Source organism: Mobula birostris, chromosome 3 (genome assembly GCF_030028105.1).
Source record: "Mobula birostris isolate sMobBir1 chromosome 3, sMobBir1.hap1, whole genome shotgun sequence".
NCBI lineage: Eukaryota > Metazoa > Chordata > Chondrichthyes > Myliobatiformes > Myliobatidae > Mobula > Mobula birostris.
In genome coordinates this window covers 230,123,581-230,147,659 of record NC_092372.1, presented here as the reverse complement: position 1 = coordinate 230,147,659, position 24,079 = coordinate 230,123,581, and the positions used below count along the sequence as shown (strand labels likewise).

At 48.4% G+C, this 24,079-nt stretch overlaps 1 protein-coding gene across 1 annotated transcript in view; it reads left to right on the top strand.

Moving 5' to 3' along the window:
* The window catches only part of LOC140195640 (protein FAM83H-like), a 55,751-nt gene that overhangs the window by 25,421 nt on the left and 6,251 nt on the right, over positions 1–24,079 (top strand). The window contains exons 2-4 of the mRNA XM_072254323.1: positions 11,590–12,061; positions 15,413–15,577; positions 20,877–21,001. Coding sequence (XP_072110424.1) covers positions 11,615–12,061; positions 15,413–15,577; positions 20,877–21,001 — 737 coding nt within the window. The 5' untranslated portion in view covers positions 11,590–11,614. The remainder of the gene's footprint in view (positions 1–11,589; positions 12,062–15,412; positions 15,578–20,876; positions 21,002–24,079) is intronic.

Below are 24,079 nucleotides of genomic sequence, written 5' to 3'. Positions count from 1 at the left end.
AGAACATAGAATAGTACAGCACATTACAGGCCCTTTGGCCCACAATGTTGTGCCGACCCTCAAATCCTGCCTCCCATAAAACCCCCCACCTTAGATTCCTCCATATAGCTGTCTAGTAGTCCCTTAAACTTCACTAGTGTATCTGCCTCCACCACTGACTCAGGCAGTGCATTCCACACACCAACCACTCTCTGAGTAAAAAACCTTCCTCTAATATCCCCCTTGAACTTCCCACCCCTTACCTTAAAGCCATGTCCTCTTGTATTGAGCAGTGGTGCCCTGGGGAAGAGGCGCTGGCTATCCACTCTATCTATTCCTCTTAACAGCCAGAGGTTGTGATACATATTGGTACTGATGACATAGGTAGGAAAAGGGAGGAGGTCTTGAAAGCAGACTACAGGGAGTTAGCTGAGAAAGAAGTTGAGAAGCAGGACCACAAAGGTAGTAATCTCGGGATTACTGCCTGTGCCACATGACAGTGAGTATAGGAATAGAGTGAGGTGGAGAATAAATGCGTGGCTGAGGGATTGGAGCAGGGGGCAGGGATTCAGATTTCTGGATCATTGGGACCTCTTTTGGGGCAGGTGTGACCTGTACAAAAAGGACAGGTTGCACTTGAATCAGAGGGGGACCAATATCCTAGCAGGGAGGTTTGCCAAGGCTATTGGGGAGAGTTTAAACTAGAATTGCTAGGGGGTGGGAACCAAACTGAAGAGACAGAGGAAGGGGCTGTTGGCTCACAAATAGAGAAAGCTTAGAGACAGTGCAAAAGGGAGGATAGGCAGGTGACAGAGAAGGGATGCGCTCAGACCGATGGTTTGAGATGTGTCTATTTTACTGCGAGGAGTATCATGAACAAAGTGGATGAGCTTAGAGCGTGGATCGGTACTTGCTATGATGTTGTGGCCATTACAGAGATTTGGATGGCTCAGGGGCAGGAATGGTTACTTAGAGTGCCAGGCTTTAGATGTTTCAGAAAAGACAGGGAGGGAGGCAAAAGAGGTGGGGGCGTGGCACTGTTGATCAGAGATAGTGTCATGGCTGCAGAACAGGAGGAAGACATGGAGGGATTGTCTACGGAGTCTCTGTGGGTGGAAGTTAGAAACAGGAAGGGTCAATAACTCTACTGGGTGTTTTTTATAGACCACCCAATAGTAACAGGGACATCGAGGAGCAGATAGGGAGACAGATTCTGCAACGGTGCAGTAATAACAGGGTTGTCATGATGGGAGATTTTAATTTCCCCAATATTGACTGGCATTTAGATGAGGTGGAGTTTGTTAGGTGTGTTCAGGAAGGTTTCCTAACACAATATGTAGATAAGCCTACAAGAGGAGAGGCTGTACTTTATCTGGTATTGGGAAATGAACCTGGTCAGGTGTCAGGTCTCTCAGTGGGAGAGCATTCTGGAGATGGTGATCACAATTCTATCTCTTTTAGCACAGCATTGGAGAGGGATAGGAACAGACAAGTTAGGAAAGCGTTTAATTGGAGTAAGGGGGAAGTATGAAGCTATCAGGCAGGAACTTGGAAGCATGCATTGGGAACAGATGTTCTCAGGGAAATGTGCGGCAGAAATGTGGGAAACCTTCGGGATATTTGTGTGGCGTTGTGCAATGAGACAGGGACAGGATGGTTGGGTTCAGGAACCCTGGTGTACAAATGTTGCATAGGTCTGAAGTAAGCTGCAGAGGGTTGTAAATCTAGTCAGCACCATCTTGGGTACTAGCCGACAAAGTACCCAGGACATCTTTAGGGAGCGGTGTCTCAGAAAGGCAGCGTCCATTATTAAGGACCTCCAGCACCCAGGGCATGCCCTTTTCTCACTGTTACCATCAGGTAGGAGGTACAGAAGCCTGAAGGCACACACTCAGCGATTCAGGAACAGCTTCTTCCCCTCTGCCACCCGATTCCTAAATGGACATTGAACCTGCAAACACTACCTCACTTTTTTAATATACAGTATTTCTGTTTTTTTGCACGATTTTTAAAATCTATTCAATATACCTATACTGTAATTGACTTATTTATTATTATTATTATTTTTATTTTTTTTTCTTCTATATTATGTATAGCATTGAACTGCTGCTGCTAAGTTAACAAATTCCATGTCACATGCCGGTGATAGTAAACCTGGTTCTGATCTGAACCTAGGTAATGATTAGAAGGCATGAGACGGCCTTGGCAGGCAGGATTAAGGAAAACCCCAGCATTCTACAAGTATGTGAAGAGCAAGAGGATAAGATGTGAGTGAATAGGACCAATCAAGTGTGACAGTGGAAAAGTGTGTATGGAACTGGAGGAGGTAGCGGAGGTACTTAATGAATACTTTGCTTCAGAATTCACTACGGAAAAGGACCTTGTCAATTGCAGGGATGATTTACAGTGATGTGAAAAGCTTGAGCATGTAAATATTAAGAAAGAGAATGTGCTGGAGCTTTTGGAAAGCAGCAAGTTAGATAAGTCAGTGGGACCGGACGAGATAGTAGCATAGAAAACCTACAGCATAATACAGGCCCTTCGGCTCAGAAAGTTGTGCCGAACATGTCCCTACCTTAGAAATTACTAGGCTTACCTACAGCCTTCTATTTTTCTAAGCTCCATGTACCTATCTAAATGACTCTTAAAAGACCCTATCGTATCCGCCTCCACCACCGTTGCTGGCAGCCCATTCCACGCACTCACCACTCTCTGAGTAAAAAACTTACCCCTGACACCTCCTCTGTACCTACTCCCCAGCACCTTAAACCTATCTCCTCTTGTGGCAACCATTTCAGCCCTGGGGAAAAAGCCTGTGACTATCCACGCGATCAATGCCTCTCATGCCTCAATGAGATGTACCCCAGGCTACTGTGAAAAGCGAGGGAGGAGATTGCTGAGCCTCTGGCAATGATCTTTGCATCATCAATGGTGATGGTAGAGGTACCGGAGGATTGGAGGGTTGCGGCTGTTATTCCCTTATTCAAAAGAGGGAGTAGTGATAGCCCAGGAAATTATAGACCACCGAGTCGTACTTGAGTCATTGGTAAGCTGATGGAGAAGATCCTGGGAGGAAGGATTTATGAACAATTGGAGAGGCGCAGTGTGAATGGGAATAATCAGCATGGCTTTGTCAAAGGCAGGTCGGGCCTTACAAGCCTGACTGAATTTTTTGAGGATGTGACTAAACTCGTTGATGAAGGTGGAACAGTAGATGTAGCGTATATGGATTTCAGTAAAGCATTTGATAAAGTACCCCATTCAAGGCTTATTGAGAAAGTAAGGAGGCATGAGATCCAACGGGACCTTGGGATCCAACGGGACCTTGCTTTGTGGATCCAGAATTGGCTTGCACACAGAAGGCAAAGAGTGGTTGCAGACGGGTCATATTCTGCATGGAGGTCAGTGACCAGTGGTGTGCCTCAGGGATCTGTTCTGGGACCCCTTCTCTTCGTGATTTTTATAAATGTCCTGGTTGAGGAAGTGGAGGGATGGGTTAGTAAATTTGCTGATGACACAAAGGTTGGGGATGTTGTGGATAGTGTGGAGGGCTGTCAGAAGTTATAGTGGGATATCGATAGGATGCAAAACTAGGCTGAGAAGTGGCAGATGGAGTTCAACCCAGATAAGTGTGAGGTGGTTTATTTTGGTAGGTCAAATATGATGGCAGAATATAGTATTAATGGTAAGATTCTGGGCAGTGTGGAGGATCCGAGGGATCTTGTGGTCTGAGTCCATAGGGCACTCAAAGCTGCTGTGCAGGTTGACTCTGGTTAAGAGGGCATATGGTGCATTGGCCTTCATCAATTGTGGGACTAAGTTCAAGAGCCGAGAGGTAATGTTACAGCTATATAGGACCTTGATCAGACTGCACTTCGAGTACTGTGCTCATTTCTGGTCACCTCACTATAGGAAAGATGTGGAAACTATAGAAAGGGTCCAGAGGAGATTTACAAGGATGTTGCCTGGATTGGGAAGCATGCCTTATGAGAATAGGTCAATTGGTCTTTTCTCCTCGGAGCGACGGAGGATGAGAGGTGACTTGATAGGGGTGTACAAGATGATGAGAGGCATTGATCGTGTGGATAGTCAGAGGCTTTTTCCCAGGGCTGAAATGGCTAACATGGGAGGGCAAATTTTTAAGATGCTTGGAAGAAGGTACAGAGGAGATGTCAGGGGTAAATTTTTTTATGCAGAGAGAAGTGAGTGTGTGGAATGGGCTGCTGGCAATGGTGGTGGATGTGGATACAATAGGGTCTTTTAAGAGACTCTTGGATAGGTACATGGAGCTTAGAAAATAGAGGGCTATGGGTAACCCCAGGTAATTTCTGAAAGTAAGTACGTATTCGGCCCAGCATTGTGGGCCAAAGGGCCTGTATTGTGCTGTAGGTTTTCTATGTTTCTATATTTCACTTTCCTAAATTTCAGTGAGTACAAACCCAAATCTGCCATACACTCCTCATATGTTAACCCTTCATTCTCAGAATCATCCTCATGAACCTCCTCTGGACTCTCTCCAATGACAACACCTCCTTTCCAAGATATGGGGGCCCGAAACTCATAGTCATAGTCATACTTTATTGATCCCGGGGGAAATTGGTTTTCATTACAGTTGCACCATAAATAATAAATAGTAATAAAACCATAAATAGTTAAATAGTAATATGTAAATTATGCCAGGAAGTAAGTTCAGGACCAGCCTATCGGGAGGAGTTGTAAAGTTTGATGGCCACAGGCAGGAATGACTTCCTATGACGCTCTATGTTGCATCTCAGGGGAATGAGTCTCTGGCTGAATGTACTCCTGTGCCCACTCAGTACATTATGTAGTGGATGGGAGACATTGTCCAAGATGGCATGCAACTTGGACAGCATCCTCTTTTCAGACACCACCGTCAGAGAGTCCAGTTCCATCCCCATAACATCACTGTCCTTACGAATGAGTTTGTTGATTCTGTTGGTGTCTGCTGCCCTCAGCCTGCTGCTCATACTGTTGACAATACTCCAAATGCAGCCTGACTAGTGTCTCAGGATTATCTCCTTGTTTTTATATTCTATTCCCCTTGAAATAAATGGCAGCACTGCATTTGCCTTCCTTACCACAATCTCAGGCTGTAAATTAACCTCTGGGAGTCTTGCACAAGGACTGCTGAGTTCCTCTTCACCTCTGATGTTTCAAACTTCTCCCCATTTAGACAATAGTCCACATTATTGTTCCTTTTACCAGAATGCATTATCATACACTTCCCAACACTGTATTCCATCTGCCACTTTTCCCACATTCTTCCAACTTGTTTAAGTCCTGCTACAATTGCATTGCTTCCTCAGCATTACATATCCCTCCACCTATCTTCATATCATCCACAATCTCTACCACAAAACCGTCAATTCCATTATCCAAATCATTGACAAACAATGTGTAAAGTAGCAGTCCCATTGCTGACCCCTGAGGAACACTACCAGTCAGTGGCAGCCAACCAGAAAATGTCCCCTTTATTTCCATTCACTGCCTTCTGCCTGTCAGCTATTCCTCTATCCATGCCAGTATCTTTCCTTTAACGCCATAGGGTTTTACCTTGTTAAGCAGCCTCATGTGTGGCACCTTATCAAACGCCTTCTGAAAATCCAAGTAAATGACATCCATTACCTCTCCTTTGTCCACCCTGCTTGTTACTTCCTCAAAGAACTCTAACAGATTTGTCAGGCAAGTTTTCCCTTCACAGAAACCATGTTGAGTTTGACTTATCATTAGTATTCAAGTACCCTGAAACCTCCATCCTTAATAATGGACTCCAACACTTTCCTAACCACTGAGGTCAGGCTAACTGGCCTATACTTTCCTTTCTTTGGCCTTCTTCCCTTCTTAAGTAGTGGATTGACATTTGCAATCTTCCAGTCCTCTGGTATCACACCAGACTGAAGTGATTCTTGAAAGATTAAGACCAATGCATCCGTTATCTCTTCAGAAACCTCTCTCAGGACTCTGGGATGTCGTCCATCTGGCCCAGGTGACTTATCCACCTTACAACCTTTGAGCTCACCTAACACTTTTTCCTTTGGAACTGAATGATGAAGGGAAGGGGTCCCAGAACAGATCCCTGAGGCACACCACTGGCAATTGACCTCCATGCAGAATATGCCCCATCGACAATCTCTCTTTGCCTTCTGTGGGCAAGCCAACTCTGGATCCCCAAAGCAACATTCCCTTGGATCCACAAAGCAAGGTCCCCTTGGATCCCATGCCTCCTTACTTTGTCAATAAGTGATGCATGGGATATGTTATGAAATGCCTTTCTGAAATCCATATACACTACATCTACTGCTCTACCTTCATCAATGTGTTTAGTCACATCCTCAAAAAATTCAGTCAGACTCGTAAGGAAGGACCTACCTTTGACAAATCCATGCTGACTATTCCTAATCATATTAGACCTCTGCAAATGTTCATAAATCCTGCCTCTCAGGATCTTTTCCATCAACTTACCAATCACTGAAGTAAGACTCACTGGTCTATAATTTCCTGGGCTATCTCTACTCCCTTTCTTGAATAAGGGGAGAACATCTGCAACCCTCCAATCCTCCAGAACTCTCCCGTCCCCATTGATAATGCAAAGATCATCACCAGAGGCTCAGCAATCTCCTCCTTCGCCTCCCACACGAGCCTGGGGTACATCTCGTCCGGTCCCGGTAACTTATCCAACTTGATGCTTTCCAATAGCTCCAGCACTTCCTCTGTCTTTATGTCTATATGCTCAAGCTTTCAGTCCACTGTAAGTCATTCCTACAATCACCAAGGTCCTTTTCCATAGTGAATACTGAAGTAAAGTATTCATTAATTATCTCCGCTATTTCCTCCAGTTCCAGACATATTTTTCCACTGTCACACTTGATTGCTCCAATTCTCTGAAGTCTTATCCTCTTGCTCTTCACATACTTGTAGAATGCCTTGGCTTTTCCTTAATCCTGTTCACCAAGGCCTTCTCATGGCCCCTTCTGACTCTCCTAATTTCATTCTTAAGCTCCTTCCTGTTAGCCTTATAATCTTCCAGATCTCTATCATTACCTAGTTTTTTGAACCTTTTGTAAGCTTTTATTTTCTTCTTGACTAGATTTTCAACAGCCTTTGTAAACCACGGTTCCTGTGCCCTACCATCCTTTCCCTGTCTCATTGGAGTGTACCTATGCAGAACTCCATGCAAATATCCCCTGAACATTTGCCACATTTCTGCCATACATTTCCATTTAGAACATCTGTTCTCAATTTGTGCTTCCAAGGTCTTGCCTGATAGCTTCATATTTCCCCTTACTCCAATTAAACGCTTTCCTAACTTGTCTGTTCCTATCCCTCTCCAATGCTGTGGTAAAGGAGATAGAATTATGATCACTATCTCCAAAATGCTCTTCCACTGAGAGAACTGAAACCTGAGCAGGTTCATTTCCCAATACCAGATCAAGTACAACCTCTCCTCATGTAGAGTTATCTACATATTGTGTCAGGAATCCTTCCTGAACCCACCTAACAAACTCCAGTCCATCTAAACTCCATGCTCTAGGAAGATGCCAGTCAATATTGGGGAAATTAAAATCTCCTCCATGACCACCCTGTTATTATTACACCTTTCCAGAGTCTGTCTCCCTATCTGCTCCTCCATGTCCCTGTTACTGTTGTGTGGTCTATAAAAAACACCCAGTTAGTTATTGACCGCTTCCTGTTTCTAACTTCCACCACAGAGACTCCGTAGACAATCCCTCCATGACTTCCTCCTTTTCTGCAGCCGCGACACTATCCCTCATCAACAGTGCCACGCCCCCACCTCTCTTGCCTCCCTCCATGTCCTTTCCGAAACATCTAAAGCCTGGCACTCCAAGTAACCATTCCTGCCCCTGAGGCATCCAAGTCTCTGTAATGGCCACAATATCATAGTTCCAAGTACTGATCCACGCCCTGAGCTCATCCGCTTTGTTCATGATGCTTGTTGCATTAAAATAGACACATCTCAAACCATCAGTCTGAGTGCATCCCTTCTCTATCACCTGCCTATTCCTCCCTTTCACATTGTCTCCATGCTTTCACTATTTGTGAGCCAACCGCCCCTTCCTCCGTCTCTTCAGTTCGGTTCTAGTTCAAACTCACCCCAACAGCCTTAGCAAACCTCCCTGCCAGGAAATTGGTCCCCCTGGGATTCAAGTGCACCCCCTCCTTTTTGTACAGGTCATACCTGCCCCAGAAGAGGTCCCAATGATCCAGAAATCTGAATCCCTGTCCCCTGCTCCAATCCCTCAGCCACGCATTTGTCCTCCACCTCACTCTATACCTATAGTCACTGTCACGTGGCACAGACAGTAATCCTGAGATTATTACCTCTGTGGTCCTGCTTCTCAACTTCCTTCCTAACTCCCCGTAGTCTATTTTCAGGACCTCCTCCCTTTTCCTACCTATATCGATGGTACCAATATGTACCACGACCTCTGGCTGTGCTCCCTCCCACTTCAGGATATTGTGGACACGATCAGAAACATCCTGGACCCTGGCACCTGGATGCAAACTACCATCTGTGTTTCTTTCCTACGTCCATGAAATCTCCTCTCTGACCCGCTAACTATAGAGTCCCCTATCACTACTGCCTTCCTCTTCCTTTCCCTACTCTTCTGAGCCACAGGGCCAGACTCTGTGCCAGAGGCACGGCCACTGTTGCCCTCCCCAGGTCGGCCGCCCCCCCCACCCCCAACTGTACTCAGACAGGAGTACTTATTGTTAAGGGGATGGCTACTGGGGTACTCTCTAGCATCTGTCTCTTGCACCTCCCTCTCCTGACTGTTACCCACTTATCTGTCTCCCCAGACCCCGGTGTGACTACCTGCCTGTAGCTCCTCTCTATCACCTCCTCACTTCCCTGACCAGACAAAGGCCATCGAGCTGCATCTCCAATTCTCCAACACGGTCCCTAAGGAGCTGCAGCTTGATGTACCTGGCGCAGATGTGGCGTTCCGGGAGGTTGGGAGTCTCCTGGACATCCCACATTTGACAGAACACCGGCCGCACGGACATACCTCCTATTCCTCACAAATAACTTACCTCACCTTGACCTGTTATCGCTGAAGCCCCGTTGAACCAACAACCTCCTACTCTGTCTCCCTTTACTCCATCGCCCACTCCTATGGTGCCTGCTCTACAAAAATGTCTTCTTTTAAATCCTTCCTGCCGGTCTAACTCGCTGACATCCACACGCTTGCACAGTTGTGCTTTGATCAAACCGATGAGGAAAAAAACTTGTCTTTTTTTAAATCTTTCCCACCGATTTAAATTCTGCTGAATTTGGTTTAGTACAGGCCCAGAGCCATCAAACAATCTAAGCAGCCTCGTGTGTGGTAGCTTGGCAAAGGCCTTCTGACAATCCAAGTACACAACATCAACTGATTCTCCTTTGTCAAGCAGGATCTATGGTGAGGGGTCAGGACTGGGAATGAAGGGGGGAGAACACCAGAATAACAAGGGGAGGGAGGGGAAGAAGGGCAAACTGGAAGGTGATGGGTGAAGGGAAGGGGGAATGAAGCATGAAGCTGGGAGCTGATGTTGGAAAACGTAAAGGGCTGGAGAAGAAGGAATCTGATAGGAGAGTGGACCATGAGAGAATGGGAAGGAGGAGGTGTAGGTGATAGGCAGGTGAGAAGAGGGGAGCCAAAGCAGAGAATGGAAGAAGAGGGAGGGGGTCAGGGAAAATCATTACCAGAGGTTAGACAAGTTAATGTTCATGCCATACCCAGGTGGAACATGGGGAGTTGCTTCTCCAACAAAAAAGTGACCTCATCATGGCAGAGGAGGAGGCCAAGTACCAATATGTCAGAATATGAGTGGGGATGGGAATTAAAATGCTTGGCCACCAGAAACGTTGCTTTTTGCCGGTGGAGCGAAAGTGCTTGACAAAGTTTTCCCAATCTATGTCAGGTCTCAGCAAAGTAGAGGAGGCCACTTCGGGAGCACTGGATGTAGGAGATGACCCCATCTGGTTTGCAGGTGACGTGTTGCTTCACCTGAGGGACTGTTTGTGGGCCTGACTGGAGGTGTGGGTACAGCTGCTGTTTGAGTTATTCTGTTGAACATTGTGGACGTGCTAATTTGAGCCGTAATGTGTAGCAACAGTTGTGTTGGATATTAATGCAAATATCCCTTTTCACTTTATGCTTCATTGTACATGAGATGTACAAATAGTCCTGAATACCATTGGGTAGACAGCAGCAGACTTCTTCCCAAAACACAGGAGAGAATTGGTTATGGTGAGTTCAGAATCAGTGACATATAGCATGAAATTTGTTGTTTTGAGGCACCGATATATAATTGTACAATAAGGTTTCTGTAAATGTAAAATTAAGCAAGTACTGGTGCAAAAAAAAGAGTGAAAATAGTGTGGTAGTTTTCATGGGTTCATTGTCCAGAATTCATAGTCATACTTTATTGATCCTGGGGGAAATTGGTTTCATTACAGTTGCACCATAAATAATTAAATAGTAATAAAATCATAAACAGTTAAATAGTAATATGTAAATTATGCCAGGAAATCGGATGCGCCCTGAGCCCGGCACCGCTGTCTAATCCCCACCGTCATTCTCTCCCCCCACACCCGGCACCGCTGTCTAATCCCCACCGTCATTCTCTCCCCCCACACCCGGCACCGCTGTCTAATCCCCACCGTCATTCTCTCCCCCTACACCCGGCACCTCTGTCTAATCCCCACCGTCATTCTCTCCCCCCACACCCGGCACCGTTGTCTAATCCCCACCGTCATTCTCTCCCCCCACACCCGGCACCGCTGTCTAATCCCCACCGTCATTCTCTCCCCCCACACCCGGCACCGCTGTCTAATCCCCACCGTCATTCTCTCCCCCCACACCCGGCACCTCTGTCTAATCCCCACCGTCATTCTCTCCCCCCACACCCGGCACCGCTGTCTAATCCCCACCGTCATTCTCTCCCCCCACACCCGGCACCGCTGTCTAATCCCCACCGTCATTCTCTCCCCCCACACCCGGCACCTCTGTCTAATCCCCACCGTCATTCTCTCCCCCCACACCCGGCACCTCTGTCTAATCCCCACCGTCATTCTCTCCCCCCACACCCGGCACCGCTGTCTAATCCCCACCGTCATTCTCTCCCCCCACACCCGGCACCGCTGTCTAATCCCCACCGTCATTCTCTCCCCCCACACCCGGCACCGCTGTCTAATCCCCACCGTCATTCTCTCCCCCCACACCCGGCACCGCTGTCTAATCCCCACCGTCATTCTCTCCCCCCACACCCGGCACCAGTGTCTAACCGCCACTGTCTTTCTCTCCCCCCACACCCGGCACCGCTGTCTAATCCCCACCGTCATTCTCTCCCCCCACACCCGGCACCGCTGTCTAATCCCCACCGTCATTCTCTCCCCCCACACCCGGCACCGCTGTCTAATCCCCACCGTCATTCTCTCCCCCCACACCCGGCACCGCTGTCTAATCCCCACCGTCATTCTCTCCCCCCACACCCGGCACCGCTGTCTAATCCCCACCGTCATTCTCTCCCCCCACACCCGGCACCTCTGTCTAACCGCCACTGTCTTTCTCTCCCTGTGCACAGGACCGCGTCGGCTGCCAGCTGAACCATGGCTCACCGCTCACAGTGCTCGTCCTTTGGGGACGTGGACCGAGACCCCGGACATGTTCCGCCCCACTATAAGGAGTATTACCGAATCGCCATTGACATCCTGGCGGAGGAGGGCATTGACGCCTACTATCGCTTCCTGGCAGCCGAGCAGGAGGTGGACTTTCTCAGCAGCACTGAAATTGAACACATCAACAAGCACCTGAAGAAGCCTGTGATCCCTCTCGAGTGCCTGGACTACACCCCTAGCACCTACGAGGACTCGGACTCCTCGGGCACGTATTGGCCCATGCACACGGACATCGCCGCCCCCGTCCTGGACCTGGGCTGGCCCAGCGCCCACACCTTCCGGGGGCCATCTGACGTCACCATCTTTGTGCACCCTCCCGCCCCTGACACCCTCAGCATCAAGGAGGAGGTGCGCCGGTTGATCCGCTCTGCCACGCAGGTGAGGTGGAGCCCTGCACTCTGACCGGATGGTAATGCAGTCTTTGCACCCTGAACTCTGACCCCTACCCTTTGTGTCAGGGTCAATGTTGGGGCAGCCTCTGTCCCTCCCACTCCACACATACCCACACCATCTCCCTCAATGGTTCTTTCCCTAGCTTCCTGACATCTGTGCCATCCAGTTAAATCGGTGTTGGGTAGAGTCATGGTGTATTACAGCATAGAAACTGGCCCTTCAGCCCATCTGTGCCAAACTGTTACTCTTCTTAGTCGCATCAACTAGACCAGAGCCCTCCATGATCCTCCCGCCCTTGTACTCAACCAAACTTCTCTTAAAATGTTGAAATGGAACCTGCGTCCACCACCCAAGGAGTGAAGTTATTCCCCTCATATCCTCCCGGAACATTTCACCTTTCACCCTCATCACATGACCTCTAATTCTAGTCTCACCCAACCTCAGTGGAAAAATCTTGCTTCATTTACCCTAACTGTACCCCTGATAGTTTTGTATTACCTCTGTCAAATATCCTTTCATTCTCCGACACTTCAGCGAATAAAGTTCTAGCCTTTTCAACCTTTCCCTCCAATTTGGGTCCTACCAGAAACATCCTTTTAAGTTTTCTGTATACTCTTTCAATCTTATAGCGAACTTTCCTGTATGTAGGTGAGCAAAACTGCACACAATACTTCAAATTTGGCCTCACCAACATCTTACATAGAAACATAGAAAACCTACAGCACAATACAGGCCCTTCGGCCCACAAAGCTGTGCTGAACAGGTCCCTACCTTACAACTACCGAGGCTTTACCCATAGCCCTCTATTTTTCTAAGCTCCATGTAGCCATCCAGGAGTCTCTTAAAAGACCCTATTGTTTCCGCCTCCACCACCACTGCCAACAGCCCATTCCATCACCCACCACTCTCTGCGTAAAAAAACTTACCCCTGACATCTCCTCTGTACCTACTTCCAAGCACCTTAAAACTGTGCCCTCTCGTGCTAGCCATTTCAGCCCTGGGAAAAAGCCTCTGACTATCCACATGATCAATGCCTCTCATCATCTTATACACCTTTATCAGGTCACCTCTCATCCTCTGTCGCTCCAAGGAGAAAAGGCCGAGTTCACTCAACCTATTCTCATAAGGCACGCTCCCCAATCCAGGCAACATCCTTGTAAATCTCCTCTGCACCCTTTCTATGGTTTTCACATCCTTCCTGTAGTGAGGTGACCAGAACTGAGCACAGTACTCCAAGTGGGATCTGACCAGGGTCCTATATAGCTGTAACACCATCTCTCGGTTCTCAAACTCAATCCCACAACTGACGAGGGCCAACGCACCGCATGCCTTCCCAACCACAGAGTCAACCCGCACAGCAGCCTTCAGCGTCCCTCGGTTTCAGACCCCAAGATCCCTCTGATTCTCCAGACTGCCAAGAGTCCTACCACCAATGCCACATTCTGCCACCATATTTGACCCACCAAAATGAACCAACTCACACCCATCTGGGTTGAACTCCATCTTCCACCTCCCAGCCCCGTCCTGCGTCCCATCGATATCCCACTGCAACCTCTGACAGCCCCCCACACCACCACACCATCCACAACACCCCCAACCTTTGTGTCATCATGATCTCATGTAATGACAGAGAAAGCCCAAAGGTTGGAAATTCTACTCCTACTATTTATTAGCATCTTGCATAATATATGTGTGATTCATGCCTTCTTAAGTACCCTTGTTTCTTGTTCTGTTCTGTTTTCCCAGCTTCCTTTCTTTTTCCCTCCCTTCATCAACTTTCTCAGTGCTCATACTCAGTATTAGCTCTGCACTAATTATGTGGTACAATGTTCTGCAACTTCAGCATAACATTCCATCTCCTGTACTCAATACGTTGATTTATGAAGGCCAATAACTTGTCAAAAACTTTCTTTACAATCCTATCTTCCTGTGATGCCACTTTGAAGAATTATGGACCCAGATAAGTGTGAGGTGGTTCATTTTGGTAGGTCAAATATGATGGCAGAATATAGCATTAATGGTAAGACTCTTGGCAGTGTGGAGGATCAGAGGGGTCTTGGGGTCTGAGTCCATAGGACGCTCAAAGCAGCTGCGCAGGTTGACTCTGTGGTTAAGAAGGCATACGGTGCATTGGCCTTCATCAATCATGGAATTGAATTTAGGAGCTGAGAGGTAATGTTACAGCTATATAGCACCCTGGTCAGACCCCACTTTGAGTATTGTGCTCAGTTGTGGTCAGCTCAGTACAAGAAGGATGTAGAAAGGGTGCAGAGGAGATTTACAAAGGTGTTATCTAGATTGGGGAGCATGCCTTATGAGAATAGGTTGAGTGAACTTGGCCTTTTCTCCTTGGAGCGACAGAGGATGAGAGGTGACCTGATAAAAGTGTGTAAGATGATGAGAGGAATTGATTGTGTGGATAGTCAGAGGCTTTTTCGCAGGGATGAATTGGCTAGCGTGAGAGGGCACAGTTTTAAGGTGCTTGGAAGTAGGTACAGAGGAGATGTTGGGTAAGTTTTTTACGCAGGGAGTGCTGAGTGCGTGGAATGGGCTGCCGGTGACTGCAGTGGAGGCGGAGACGATAGGGTCTCTTTAGAGACTCCTGGATAGGAAGGTGGAGCTTAGAAAAATAGAGGGCTATGGGTAACCCCAGGTAATTTCTAAGGAAAGGACAAGTTGGGCACAGCTTTGTGGGCCGAAAGGCCTGTATTTTGCTATAGGTTTGAACAGCCCATTTCTTTGCTGCCATGCTGTATGTGTGGCAGGTTTGTTTTTATAGACAGAGTGCTGGGAGCCTGGGATGATCTGCATGGGTGGTGGTGGCAGCAGGTACAGAGGCTGGTAGCCAGGCCAGTGAAGGAGTAAGTAAGGGACGATGGATATGGAATTGTCCATCTGGCCCAGGTGACTTATCCACCTTAAGGCCTTTGAGTTTGCCTAGAACATCCTCTCCATATCCTCTTTTTCTTGGCCTTTCTATATTCGACAGGTTTCAATGAGATTCTTCTAAACTTCAGTGAGTGCATGCCTAGAGCCATTTAAAGCTCATCATATGCTAACCCTTTCACTGCTGGAATTATCCTTGTGAACGTCCTCTGGACCCCCTCCCATGCCAACAGATCTTTTCTTCGATAAGGGGCCCAAAACTGCTCACAATACTCCAAGTATGGTCTGACCTGATAAAGTGTCAACATCACATCCTTGCTTTCATATTCTGGTCCTCTCGAAATGAATTCTAATATTGCATTTGTGATCCTTACCTGCTCAGCCTGCAAGTTAACCCCTTCATTGCTGCCGCTGCCGCTGATGCATTCCTCTGCACGTCTGCCCCTGCAGGTCATTGCCATAGTGATGGACGTTTTCACCGACATTGATCTGTTTGAGGAGGTGTTGGAGGCTGCGAGCCGTGGGATCCCGGTCTACCTTCTCCTGGACGAGATGCTCTCTCACCACTTCCTGGACATGGTCAAGAAGTGTCAAGTGAACTTGAGCCACGTACACGTAAGCTCCACCGCCGATCCGTTCTGTTTCCAGCTCGGCTAAAGAGGTGATCCTGAGCTCGGCCCTGGGCGTCCTCCTGGGGGCAGGACTGCTGAACGAACTCTGCACTGCTGTGATAATCCAGCAGTCCATCAGTCCTCGAGTTATCCAGTAGAGAAAGAGGCCCTTCAGGCTTGTTTGTCATGCTAGCCTCCGTGCCTGTTTACGGTAGTCCAATTTGCTTGGGTTTGGCCCATATCCCTCTAAACCAACCTGGGGTCCTTGGACTCCTCGGTTAATGGTATGGGTTTATGGCATGAGAAGGGTTGGGAATCTGGTCGAAACCATATACTTGTCCAAATGTTTCTGAAATATTGAACTAGAATCAAATCAGGTTTAGTATCATTGACATTGACATGAAATGTGTTGTTTTTTGGCAGCAGTACGGTGCAAAAGGTAAAAATTACTGTAAAATACAATAAGAAATATAAAAATAACTAATTACTGCAAAAAGAGAGTGAAATAATGAGCTAGTGTTCGGGGTTCTTCATCTGTTCAGGAATCTGATGGTGCAGGAGAGAAAGCCATTGGGTGTGTGTCTGCAGGTTCCTGTACCTCCTGCTAGCAACGAGAAGAGGGTCTCGTGAGTGGTGAGCACCCTGAACAATGGAACCGGCCCCCTTGAGGCCTCGCCTTCCAAAAATGTCCTTGATGCTCACCGACGTTGTAACCGCGATGCTACTGTGTCATCAGTGTGGATTTCCAGAATTCCCTGCCTTGTCCTCCTCACCCTCACCCTCCTTCTCAGTCCCCACCCCCCTGGCCATCTGCTGATGTTGTTAGGAGTTTGCTGCCATTTATGGGCAATCCCAATGTATGAGTCACCCCAATGACATTCCACAGAGTCTGCAAATACTCACCACTCTGCAGATATTCCACAGAGTCTGCAAATACTCACCACTCTGCAGACATTCCACAGGAGTCTGAAAATACTCACCACTCTGCAGACATTCCACAGGAGTCTGCAAATACTCACCACTCTGCAGATATTCCACAGGAGTCTGAAAATACTCACCACTCTGCAGACATTCCACAGGAGTCTGAAAATACTCACCACTCTGCAGATATTCCACAGGAGTCTGCAAATACTCACCACTTTGCAGATATTCCACAGGAGTCTGCAAATACTCACCACTCTGCAGACATTCCACAGGAGTCTGCAAATATTCACCACTCTGCAGATTGCCCCGGCACTCCCCAATGATTCTTCTGCAAGGCATTGCCTCCAGGCAGTGTTTCCACACAGAGTCACAGAACCAGCCCATTCAGCCTACCTTGACTCTGCTGTCCCTACTTGTCAAGGGAGTGGGAGGACTCTGTGCTGGGAGTGTGAGGAGACTTTGCCCCAAGTGCCTGCAGCCTCCTACAGTGAGAAAAGAAACAACTGTGTCCCCACCCAACCCCACGTGTACCAGCTGACCAAACCCAACCCTATGGGATCACTCTGCCTGCCTGACTGTGAATGTGATCAGCCCGCAAGGCTGCAGACACCCACCATTGTACCGCACCACCTCGCTGACGTTACTCGCATTAATGTGCAATCATGCGCTCAGGAGTCCCAGTGGCCGTGGGCAGTGTAGGCCAGGATTCCCACTGGCCGTGGGCGGTGTAGGCCAGGAGTCCCAGTGGCCGTGGGCAGTGTAGGCCAGGATTCCCACTGACCGTGGGCAGTGTAGGCCAGGAGTCCCACTGGCCGTGGGCAGTGTAGGCCAGGATTCCCACTGACCGTGGGCAGTGTAGGCCAGGAGTCCCACTGGCCGTGGGCAGTGTAGGCCAGGATTCCCAGTGGCCGTGGGCAGTGTGGGTCAGGATTCCCAGTGGCCGCGGGCAGTGTAGGCGAGGAGTCCCAGTGGCAGCGGGTAGTGTAGGCCAGGATTCCCAGTGGCCGTGGGCGGTGCGGGCCAGGAGTCCCAGTGGGCGTGGGCGGTGCGGGCCAGGAGTCCCAGTGGGCGTGGGCGGTGCGGGCCAGGAGTCCCAGTGGGCGTGGGCGGTGCGGGCCAGGAGTCCCAGTGGGCGTGGGCGGTGCGGGCCAGGAGTCCCAGTGGGCGTGGGCAGTGTAGGCCAGGAGTCCCAGTGGCCGTGGGCAGTGCGGGCCAGGAGTCCCAGTGGGCGTGGGCGGTGCGGGCCAGGAGTCCCAGTGGGCGTGGGCAGTGCAGGCCTGGATTCCCAGTGGCCGTGGGCAGTGTAGGTCATATGACCAGAAGGCAGGAGCAGAATTAGGCCAATTGGCCTATCAAGTCTGTTGCACCATTCCATCTTGGGTGATTATTTTCCCTCTTGCCGCCTTCTAGTAACCTTTGACCCCATTACTAATCAGGAACCTATCAACCTCCCTTTTAAATATACCCAATGGCTTCGCCCCCTACAGCCATCTGTGGCAATGAATTCGACAGATTCACCATCCTCTGCTGAAGAAATTTCTCTTCATATCTGTTCTAAAGGGTCGTCCCTCGTTTCTGTGGTTCTGTCCTCTGGTCCTAGACTCACCCACGAGAGGAAATTAGACACACAAAATGCTGGAGGAACTCAGCAGGCCAGGCAGCATCTATGGTAGAGGCAAAGTTTCGGTCTGAGACCCTTCAACAGGACTGGAAAGGAAGGAGAGGTCAGAGTAAGAAGGTAGGGGCAAGGGAGGAAGAAGTACAAGATGGCAGGGGACAGGTGAGAGCAGAAGAGGGGGAGTGATGAAATAAAGAGGTGTGAAGGTGATGAACGAACGAGATACGGGTTGGAGGAGGGGGAATCTGATAGGAGAGGACAGAAGGCCATGGAAGAAAGAGACGAGGGAGGAGCACGAGAGAGAGAGATGATGGGCAGGTAAGATGAGAGGAATGGTGAAGGAGATGGAGGGGCAGTTTCCTGGTTCGAGAAATCGATGTTCATGCCATCAGGTTGGAGGGTGCCCAGATGGAATATAAGCTGTTGTTCCTTCAGCCTGAGCGTGGCCTCATCCTGGCTGTAGAGGAGGCCGTGGACTGTCATGTCGGAATGGGAATGGGAAGTGGAATTGAAATGGGTGGCCTCCGGGAAATCCTGTCGGGTCTCACCAATATTCAGGAGGTCACGCTGGGAGCACCGGATACAGTAGATGACCCCAACAGATTCACAGGTGAAGTATTACCTCATATGGAAGGACTACCTAGGGCCCTGAATGGTAGTGAGGGAGGAGGAGTAGGGAAAGCTGTGACACTTGTTCTGCTTGCAAGGGTAAGTACCAGAAGGGAGATCAGTGGGGAGCGACGAGTGGACAAGGGAGTTGTGTTGGGAGCGATCCCTGCAGAAAGTGTGTGGGAGGGAAAGATGTGCTTAGCGGTGGGATCCTATTGGAGCTGGTGGAAGTTAAGGAAGATTATGTGCTGGATGCAGAGGCTTGTGGGCTGGTAGGTGAGGACAAGAGGAACCCTACCCCAGTGTGATGGTGGGAGAATGGTGTGAGGGCAGATGTGTGCAAAATGGAAGGAGGTATGGGTGACGGCAGTATTGATGATGGAAAAAGAAGGAGAACATTTCAGTTGTTCTGGATTGAAAAGCCTTATCCAGAGAGCAGATGTGGTGGAGACGGAGGAATTGAGAAAAGACCCACTGTAGGGAATTTCCTCTCCACGTCCACTCTACCAGCATGGCACGGTAGCAAGTGGTCAGCACGCTTTGCTGTTCCAGTGACTCGGGTTCAATTCCCACCGCTGCCTGGAAGGAGTTTGTACGTTCTCCATTGGATTTGCAGGTCAAATCATTGGGTGGATTTAAGGAAGAGGGTGATAGATTCTTCATTATTCAGGACATGATGGGTCGCAGGGACAATGCAGGAGAATGGGGCTGAGCGGAATGGATCAGCCAAGATGGAATGTCAGAACAGACTTGATGGGCCAAATGGCCGAATTCTGCTCCTATGCTGCTGAGGAGCTCTTGATGGCTCCAGTCAAAGCCGATCAGAGTTTAGAAGCAGTTTATGTATCACTGTTTCTTTTGACATGAAGTTAGTTGTTTTGTGGCGGTGGTACAGTGTAGTGACATCAAATTCTGGGAAATTAAAAAAAAATATAATATCTGATATCGGATAATGAGGTGGTGTTACGCCCACAAAATGCTGGAGGAACAGCAGATCAGGCGGCATCTATGCAGGGAAATAAATTGTGGGCGTTTTGGGCGGAGACTCTTCATCAGGACAGAAAAGGAAGATGACAGAAGCCAGACAAGGGTGGTGGGTAGCGGAGCGAATGGGAAGGAGTACGAACTGGCAGGTGATTGGTGAGACCAGTGAGGGGGAGCTGGATAAAGTGAGAAGCTGGGAGGTGATAGGTGGGAAAAGTAAACGGCTGGAGAAGAAGGAATTTAGTCAGATAAGAACATAGACCATAGAATAGTACAGCACAGTACAGGCTCTTTGACCCACAATGTTATGCCGACCCTTAAACCCTACCTCCCATATAACCTCCCCACCTTAAGTTCCTCCATATACCTGTCTCTTAAACTTCACGAGTGTATCTGCCTCCACCACTGACTCAGGCAGTGCATTCCACGCACCAACCACTCTCTGAGTAAAAAACCTTCCTCTAATATCCCCCTTGAACTTCCCACCCCTTACCTTAAAGCCATGTCCTCTTGTATTGAGCAGTGGTGCCCTGGGGAAGAGGCGCTGGCTGTCCACTCTATCTATTCCTCTTATCATCTTGTACACCTCTAATCTCATCCTCCTTCTCTCCAAAGAGTGAAGCCCTAGCTCCCTTAATCTCTGATCACAATGCATACTCTCTAAACCAGGCAGCATCCTGGTAAATCTCCTCTGTACCCTTTCCAATGCTTCCACATCCTTCCTATAGTGAGGTGACCAGAAATGGATACAGTACTCCAAGTGTGGCCTAACCAGAGTTTTATAGAGCTGCATCATTACATCGCGACTCTTAAACTCTATCCCTCGACTTATGTGGGACAGTCTGTATATCGGGTACAGGGTATCACTGTGGGGCAGTCTGTATATCAGGTATGGTGTATCACAGGGAGTGGGTCTGTATATCTGGTACAGTGTATCACTATGGGAGGCTCTGTATATCAGAGGTGGTGTATCATAGTGGAACTGTTTGTATATCTGGTAGAATGCATGGCGGTGCCAGTCTGTATATCTGGTACAGTGTATCAGGTGGGAGGGGCTGTATCTGGTACCGTCCACACGGTGGGACTGTCATCTGCCGGTAAGGGGGTTATTCACGGCCAGTGGGGTGTATCCTGGGTGAGCACCGTCTGATCACTCCCTCTCTTGCAGTTCCTGCGGGTGCGGACTTTGGTTGGATCCACCTACCTCTGTCGCTCAGGTATATCGTTCACTGGAAATCTAATCGAGCGCTTCCTGCTGGTCGACAGTAATGCCGTCCTCTGCGGCTCCTACAGGTAAGTGACCGAGGCTGCCCACTCAGTCGACCGCGGTACCCCCAGACACAGGGCTTCGTGATCACCTCGCATGCCCCCTTCCGGTGATCCCACCCCGTTATGCCATGTTCTCACCAGCCTCCACACCGGGGACAAATCACAGTGGCCAATTAACCCACTGATTCTGCACGCCTTTTGGACATGGGGGGAAATTGAAGTATGCCGGGAAACTGCACACGATTATGGGGGAGACGTGCAAACACCACACAGACAGTCCCTGATGTCAGGATCAAACCCAGAGTCATAGAGTTAGTGAGCACTACATCACAGAAACAGGCTTGTGACCCATCCAATCCATGCCAAGCCGTTAACCTGTCCAGTTCCATCGACCTGCACCCAAACAGTGGTCATCCATACCCCTCCCAAATTTATCCACATTTCTCTGATGTTGAAATCAAACCCTCACTGTCCTCTGAGTGAAGAAGTTTCCCCTCATGTTCCCCTTAAACTTTTCACCTTTCGCCCTTAGCCCATGACCTCTAGTTGTCGTCTCATGCAAACTCAGTGGAAAAAGCCTGTTTGCATTTACCCCATCTATTGTTGTTGAGTGCTCGCGAGTCGTTGTCGACTCTGGGCGATTCTATGCATAGTGTGGGTGTCCAAATAGGGGTTTTTGTGGCAAGATACAGAAGTAGATTGTCATAGTCATAGTCATACTTCATTGATCCCGGGGGAAATTGGTTTTCGTTACAGTTGCACCATTAGTAATTAAATAGTAATAAAACCATAAATAGTTAAATAGTAATATGTAAATTATGCCAGGAAATAAGTCCAGGACCAGCCTATTGGCTCAGGGTGTCTGATCCTCCAAGGGAGGAGTTGTAAAGTTTGATGGCCACAAGCAGGAATGACTTCCTATGACGCTTTGTGCTGCATCTTGGAGGAATGAGTCTCTGGCTGAATGTACTCCTGTGTCCACGCAGTACATCATGTAGTGGATGGGAGACATTGTCCAAGATGGCATGCAACTTGGACAGCATCCTTTTTTCAGACACCACCGTCAGAGAGTCCAGTTCCATCCCCACAACATCACTGGCCTTACGAATGAGTTTGTTGATTCTGTTGGTGTCTGCCACCCTCAGCCTGCTGCCCCAGCACACAACAGCAAACATGATCGCACTGGCCACCACAGACTCGTAGAACATCCTCAGTATCGTCCGGCAGATGTTAGGCCTTTCTTCTGCACAGATACTGCTGCTGTCCATACCGGATTTGAATTCAGGACAATCTGCCTCAAAGTCCATTGCTGATCCCATTATACCACTGGCTGACCCTAACCCTGTCAATACCCTTCATAACTTTGTATTCCTCTGTCAAATCTCCCCTCAATCTTCTATGCCCTTTGGAATAAAGTCCGAGCCTATTCAATCTTTCCTTACAACTCAGGTCGTCCAGTCCCGGCAACATTTTTGTTAATTCTCTCTGTACTATAAGACAAAGGAGCAGAAGTCGGCCATTCAGCCCATCGAGTCTGCTCCGCCATTTTATCATGAGCTGATCCACTCCCCTGCTTTCTCACCATAACCTTTGATGCCCTGGCTACTCAGATACCTCTCAATCTCTGCCTTAAATACAGCCAATGACTTGGCCTCCACTGCTACCCGTGGCAACAAATTCCATTGATTCACCACCCTCTGACTAAAAATATTTCTTCGCACTTCTGTTCTGAATGGGCGCCCTTCAATCCTTCAGTGTACTCTTTCAACCTTGTTTACATCTTTCCTGTAGGTTGGTGACCAAAACAGCACACAATACTCCAGGTTAGGCCTCACCAGCGTCTTATGCAACTTCAGCATAACATCCCATCTCCTGTACTCAATACATTGATTTATGAAGGCCAATGTGTCAAGAGCTTTCTTTATGACTCTATCTACGTGTGACGCTGCCCGACGGTCTGCAGGATTTTGAGGAATTATGGACCTGTATTCCCAGATCTCTCTGTTCAACCACAGTCCTCAGTGCCCTACTGCTGGTTAGTCCTCACAAAGTGCATCACCTTGCAATTGTCTGCATTTAATTCCCTCTGCAATCTTTCGTCCCATTTTTCCAGCTGGTCCAGATTGCTCTGCAAGCTTTGATAATCATCCTTACGGTCCACTACACCCCTCATCTTGTTGTCATCTACAATTTTGCTGATCTAGTTAACCACATTATCATCCGGATCATTGATATAGACGATAAAAACAACAAAGGACTCAGCACTGATCCCTGTGGCACATGACCAGTCACAGGCCTCCGGTCAGAGAGGCAGCCCTCTCTACCACTCTCTGGGTTCTCCCACAAAGCTATTGTCTAATCCAATTTACTACCTCGTCCTGAATGTGGAGTGACTTCTCGACCAGCCTCCCATGCATCAGTGTCAGGAAGTGTATGGTCATGTCCTTTGGTAGAAGAAATAAAAGGGTGGACTATTTTCTAAATAGAGAGGAAATACAAAAAATGGAGGTGCAAAGGGCCTTGAGAGTCCTTGTGCAGGATTCCCTGAAGGTTAATTTGCAGGTTGAGTCTGTGATGAGGAAGGCAAATGCAATGTTAGCAGTCATTTCGAGAGGACTAGGATATAAAAGCAAGGATGTAATGTTGAGACTTTATGAAGCACTGGTGAGGCCTCACTTGGAGTATTGTGAACAGTTTTGGGCCCCTCATCTTCGAAAGGATGTGCTGAAACTGGAGAGGGTTCAAAGGAGGTTCACGAAAATAATTCCATGATTGAATGGCTTGTAATATGAAGAGTGTTTGATGGCTCTGGGCCTGTATTCACTGGGATTGAGAAGAATGATGGGTGACCATGTTGAAACCTATCGAATGGTGAAAGGCCTTGATAGAGTGGATGTGGAGAGGATGTTTCCCATGGTGGGAGAGTCTAAAACCAGAGGGCACAGCTTCAGAATAGAGGAGTGTCCTTTCTGAATGGAAATAAAGAAGTTCTTCAGCCACAGTTGTGAATCAGTGGAATTCGTTTCCACAGGTGGCTGTGGAGGCCAAGTTTTTAGGTGTGTTTCAGGCAGAGGTTGATAGATTCTTGATAGGTCAGGGCAT